Source organism: Oncorhynchus masou, chromosome 14 (genome assembly GCF_036934945.1).
Source record: "Oncorhynchus masou masou isolate Uvic2021 chromosome 14, UVic_Omas_1.1, whole genome shotgun sequence".
Classification (NCBI taxonomy): Eukaryota; Metazoa; Chordata; class Actinopteri; order Salmoniformes; family Salmonidae; genus Oncorhynchus; species Oncorhynchus masou.
The window spans coordinates 9,512,416-9,518,415 of record NC_088225.1 but is presented as its reverse complement, the minus strand read 5'-3'; the positions used below and the strand labels follow the sequence as shown (position 1 = coordinate 9,518,415).

Here is a 6,000-nt window from a genome sequence, read left to right as displayed (position 1 = left end):
AAGGCAAGGTCAGTACAGGTGCATCAAAGCGGGGACCGAGAGACTGAAAAACAGCTTCTATCTCAAGGCAATCGGACGGTTAAACAGCAACCACTAACATTGAAGTGGCTGCTGCCAACATACTGACTCATCTCCAGCCACTTTAATAATGGAAAAATTGATGCAATCAACTTATCACTATCCACTTTATATAATGTTTCCATACCCTACATTACTCATCTCATATGTATATACTGTACACTATACCATCTACTGCATCTTGCCATCTTGATGTAATGTATCACTAGCCACTTTAAATAATGCTGCTTTATATGTTTACATACCCTACATTACTCATCTCATATGTATATACTGAACTCTATACCATCTACTGCATCTTGCCTATGCCGTTCGGCCATCACTTATTATATATGTTTATGTACATATTCGTATTCATTCCTTTACATTTGTGTGTATAAGGTAGTTCTTGTGGAATTGTTAGGTTATATTACTTGTTAGATATTATTGCACGGTCGGAACTGGAAACACTCGCATTAACATCTGCTAACCGGGTGTATGGGACCAATAAAATTTGAGTTAATTTGACACCTACGGGCTTTTGACGTTGTGTTTTTCACTTGGCATACGTGTTGAACTAAAGTAGGTCTCGCTGTTCAGCAAACTTCCTCAATTTTCACACTGTATTGAAACCCTAACTGTTGAGGATATGGGCCATTCGCGGGCGTGTGACAGCGTTACTGAAACCGGTCAGGTGAGAATTTTGAATGCACTGCGGACGATCCCATACAACCTTGTATTTCTGCTCCCAACCACTAGGAGGACCACTGGGATCGGCACCGTGGCGTGGTGATACAAGGAAGCGAACTCCAGCAGGACAACAACCGTATCGAAGTGCAGGAGTGCGTGAGAGAATAGTTCGAAGACTACACTCAATGGGGACGCGAAATGGCATCTTCAACCAACGAGAGGAGGGCATTTGCTCACAAAATTAATCGGTGAGACTCATAATTTGTATGTACTCAGTAGGGCAGCTAGTTCGCGTGACATAACGGACAAACCGGGTAGTGCGGGATTTGAGAGCATCGCTGATCGTAAACCGCGCAGACTGAATAGGAACTGAGACAGACGAAGTCTATTGTTCAGCATATGGGCTTCGAATGAAATGTGCATTTATCATTCACCCTGCTATTGTTTAGAAAACGATTTTTCATACCTTGCGATTGTTACTTTGTTGCACACACACAGAACCAGATCACAGCTATCCTTTTGCTAGTAGGCTGACACTCGAGCCATCAAACATGTTGGCTACTAGTTACCTAAATGACTTTATTTTACATTATCTTGAGGAGACCCAAGTAAAACGGATATAAAACTATAATTACTAGTTATCTAGTCATACCAGCCGTTGAATTCGCTTTCCCGTCGACCTGTGGGATAACAAGGCGTGGGTTTGGTTACACTAATATCGGTGCGCTGCAAATGAACTCAGCTTGATCCTCTGTGCTGTCACTCCTAGTTCAAGTCATACTGTGTAGAACAGTAGATCTGTAGATGGAACTGAAACGTCTAGTTCTTATGGAGTTCTGCTACACAATGAAAACAGAAAAACAGAAGAAGGCAAGATGGAGTTCCCCTTTCCTATGGGAAAGGAAAGTAGCCGAGGACAGTATCTTTATTATCATCCACCGAGTTAGATCAGACCTACAGTTGTAACATCACCTTGTGTGACGTGATGCATTTCCCAGTTCCACCATTGCTGGAGTTAAGTTCATACTTGTGTTCGTCGAAGCCTTCATAGAATCATCTGAGAACCTCCTTCATGTTACGGGTGAGTGGCCCTTGGAGGCTCCTGAGAGCAGACTGGATATTTGATAAGAGATGTCTATCAGCATCACAACATGCAGGTGAGCATGTCACATCAAAACCAACAGGGAAATCTCAATGACATCTTGGAATGTCTGCAGTCCAGTGCGAAACATTCAACAACACCACAACAGGCCCATACCTTGTATCTCCTATTAGGACTTTCCAACTGGCCCAACCAGACTTATTATACTCACCATGGTATGTACGCATATTTCTCACACTCACATGATTATCATATTGAGTTAGCCTAGCTAATGGTGAATGGTGCAGTTCCCTCTGAATGTTGACTGGCAGCCTACTAGTTCAAATTGTAGCAGCTAACCTACTACTAGGCTATAGCCTGACTTAGTAGTAACCGAGTAGAGTGCTGAATTCAACAACTTAGGCCTAATCATTGCTCCAGTTTCTCCTCTCTCCCCAACTCTGTTATCGTCCAGTCCTTTCTCTCTCCCTCTCCCCAGTGGGAGCCAACTCTGTTATCGTCCAGTCCTTTCTCTCTCCCTCTCCCCAGTGGGAGCCAACTCTGTTATCGTCCAGTCCTCTCTCTCTCCCCAGTGGGAGCCAACTCTGTTATCGTCCAGTCCTCTCTCTCTCCCTAGTGGGAGCCAACTCTGTTATCGTCCAGTCCTTTCTCTCTCTCCCCAGTGGGAGCCAACTCTGTTATCGTCCAGTCCTTTCTCTCTCTCCCCAGTGGGAGCCAACTCTGTTATCGTCCAGTCCTTTCTCTCCCCAGTGGGAGCCAACTCTGTTATCGTCCAGTCCTTTCTCTCTCTCCCCAGTGGGAGCCAACTCTGTTATCGTCCAGTCCTTTCTCTCTCTCCCCAGTGGGAGCCAACTCTGTTATCGTCCAGTCCTTTCTCTCTCTCCCCAGTGGGAGCCAACTCTGTTATCGTCCAGTCCTTTCTCTCTCTCCCCAGTGGGAGCCAACTCTGTTATCGTCCAGTCCTTTCTCTCTCCCCAGTGGGAGCCAACTCTGTTATGGTCCAGTCCTCTCTCTCCCCAGTGGGAGCCAACTCTGTTATCGTCCAGTCCTTTCTCTCCCCAGTGGGAGCCAACTCTGTTACGTCCAGTCCTCTCTCTCTCCCCAGTGGGAGCCAACTCTGTTATCGTCCAGTCCTCTCTCTCCCCAGTGGGAGCCAACTCTGTTATCGTCCAGTCCTTTCTCTCCCCAGTGGGAGCCAACTCTGTTATCGTCCAGTCCTTTCTCTCTCTCCCCAGTGGGAGCCAACTCTGTTACGTCCAGTCCTTTCTCTCCCCCCAGTGGGAGCCAACTCTGTTATCGTCCAGTCCTTTCTCTCCCCAGTGGGAGCCAACTCTGTTATCGTCCAGTCCTTTCTCTCCCCAGTGGGAGCCAACTCTGTTATGGTCCAGTCCTTTCTCTCTCTCCCCAGTGGGAGCCAACTCTGTTATCGTCCAGTCCTCTCTCTCTCCCCAGTGGGAGCCAACTCTGTTATGGTCCAGTCCTTTCTCTCTCCAGTGGGAGCCAACTCTGTTATCGTCCAGTCCTTTCTCTCTCTCCCCAGTGGGAGCCAACTCTGTTATCGTCCAGTCCTTTCTCTCTCTCCCCAGTGGGAGCCAACTCTGTTATCGTCCAGTCCTTTCTCTCTCTCCCCAGTGGGAGCCAACTCTGTTATCGTCCAGTCCTTTCTCTCTCTCCCCAGTGGGAGCCAACTCTGTTATGGTCCAGTCCTTTCTCTCCTCAGTGGGAGCCAACTCTGTTATCGTCCAGTCCTTTCTCTCTCTCCCCAGTGGGAGCCAACTCTGTTATGGTCCAGTCCTTTCTCTCTCTCCCCAGTGGGAGCCAACTCTGTTATGGTCCAGTCCTTTCTCTCCCCAGTGGGAGCCAACTCTGTTATGGTCCAGTCCTTTCTCTCCCCAGTGGGAGCCAACTCTGTTATGGTCCAGTCCTCTCTCTCTCCCCAGTGGGAGCCAACTCTGTTATGGTCCAGTCCTCTCTCTCTCCCCAGTGGGAGCCAACTCTGTTATGGTCCAGTCCTCTCTCTCTCCCCAGTGGGAGCCAACTCTGTTATGGTCCAGTCCTCTCTCTCCCCAGTGGGAGCCAACTCTGTTATGGTCCAGTCCTCTCTCTCCCCAGTGGGAGCCAACTCTGTTATGGTCCAGTCCTCTCTCTCCCCAGTGGGAGCCAACTCTGTTATGGTCCAGTCCTCTCTCTCTCCCCAGTGGGAGCCAACTCTGTTATGGTCCAGTCCTCTCTCTCTCCCCAGTGGGAGCCAACTCTGTTATGGTCCAGTCCTCTCTCTCTCCCCAGTGGGAGCCAACTCTGTTATGGTCCAGTCCTTTCTCTTTCTCCCCAGTGGGAGCCAACTCTGTTATGGTCCAGTCCTTTCTCTTTCTCCCCAGTGGGAGCCAACTCTGTTATGGTCCAGTCCTCTCTCTCTCCCCAGTGGGAGCCAACTCTGTTATGGTCCAGTCCTCTCTCTCCCCAGTGGGAGCCAACTCTGTTATGGTCCAGTCCTCTCTCTCTCCCCAGTGGGAGCCAACTCTGTTATGGTCCAGTCCTCTCTCTCTCCCCAGTGGGAGCCAGTCCATTGTATCGGTTCAGGATACAGGAAAGGGTGTGACAGGGTGTTCCGTCTATTACCCTTGGAGGCGATAGCTTTTCCTTTATCCTGTTTAAAGTGGGGATTGGAGAAGGTAGTACATTTTACAATAACACTACCACAAACATGGTTGTGACTGACGCCTCTCAAAGGATTGTTGTCGAGTTCCAGCTTGAAAGGGTTGTGTGATTTGGGGTATCAGAGTTATTTCTAAGGGGTGGGGGGGGTGTAGTATGTCATGGGGATAAATTACATTTGAGGGTCTCCTTTTGAAGCAGTAGCATTTTATGTGTGGAATGAAGATGTAGTTTGACCACAGCGACCGTGACCAGGGAATTCCGGGAAGCGTTATGTGTGTATCTGTGCATGTCTGTGTGACATATATAGTCTGAGAGTATGAGATGGCCAGTCCGTTATAAGTTTGTGGAAGAGCAGCTGCATGCTGTGTCTCTGAGAGGATAGGGGGGCTAGTTTGACTGTGTCCCCCCTCTCTAAGCCTCCCATTTGCTATTGGTCCATAAAGGCCCAGGCCAGGGGCAGTGAGAGCGTTATGGCTCTCTGCCTGGTTTCTGTACTAGGCCCAGCCACCGCTCCTCTCTTCTCCCACAGATCCGGCTTGACTCCCATTCACAACAGCTGCTGCCATTCAGCACTGCTACTAGTACCAGCTGCTGGGGACTGGGTCGTGGGGAGAGAATGGATAGCATACATGGCTGCTCACATCTGATAAGAAGTCAAAACTGGAAAGCTCTTATGAAATCTAAGGCAGGCACATAATTATGTATAAAACACTTCTAGCATTACGTCTGGGAGTAGCCTACATATTCATAATGGTTTCAAGCAGTAATAAGCCAAATGTAATAGGTTTAACTCTGGGTTATCTGCAGCAAGGGTTTTGTTTAGCCTATGTTAATTGGCTTATTTGCATGTGCATGATAATGGTGAGGCAATTAGATTTTTGGCACCTCGCTGGAGAGATTTTAGCTGAGTATCTAGATTATGGAGCATATTTGCATACGAATCTGAGGCTAGCGCTTGCAAGTTTGGGCATCAAATCAGTTCTCAAGTTAACCGTCTTTATCCACTGACAGAATGATTGCTATTCTGGTATGTATTATGTCTAGACTTGTTTCTGTTTGGCTTCCTGAAGAAACAGCTGTGAATGAAAAACAGTTTTTTTTTTTTTTCCCCTGTTTGAGCGTAACTGTACTCTACCGTTTCCTGTCCGTCTCTGTCAGGACGGTGGCTGCAGAGGTCAGGAAGCAGGTATCCAGAGAGTACGGCTCCCCTCAGCTGTCCAAGAAACGAGGAGCACACCAACCTGTAAGTAGCTGTGTGTTTTAGGTATATCACCTTGTTTTTGGCCAGCGCCGCAGTGCTCTTTACTGAAGTGGAGCCAGTGTCTATGTATACGAGCGTGTCAAAACTAGGCGACGTAGGCTTCATCACTCATATTATCCATCTCTCTTCTTTGCTCACTATCTCGGTGTGGCTTGTGGTCCTGGTGGAATGTTCAGGTGTATGAATATAATGCTTCTCCGGGGCTGCGTTCAGGACATAAAAACTGTTCCAT

The 6,000-nt window shown here is 48.0% G+C and overlaps 1 protein-coding gene across 5 annotated transcripts in view; it reads left to right on the top strand.

The window, feature by feature from the left end:
• The first annotated feature begins 797 nt into the window (after positions 1 to 797).
• LOC135554137 (dedicator of cytokinesis protein 7-like) overlaps positions 798 to 6,000 on the top strand; it is a 45,801-nt gene continuing 40,598 nt past the window's right edge. For all 5 annotated transcript variants that reach the window (XM_064986216.1, XM_064986213.1, XM_064986215.1 and 2 more), the window contains exons 1-2: positions 798 to 995; positions 5,666 to 5,750. In XM_064986216.1, the coding sequence (XP_064842288.1) occupies positions 946 to 995; positions 5,666 to 5,750 (135 nt within the window). In that variant the 5' untranslated portion in view covers positions 798 to 945. The remainder of the gene's footprint in view (positions 996 to 5,665; positions 5,751 to 6,000) is intronic.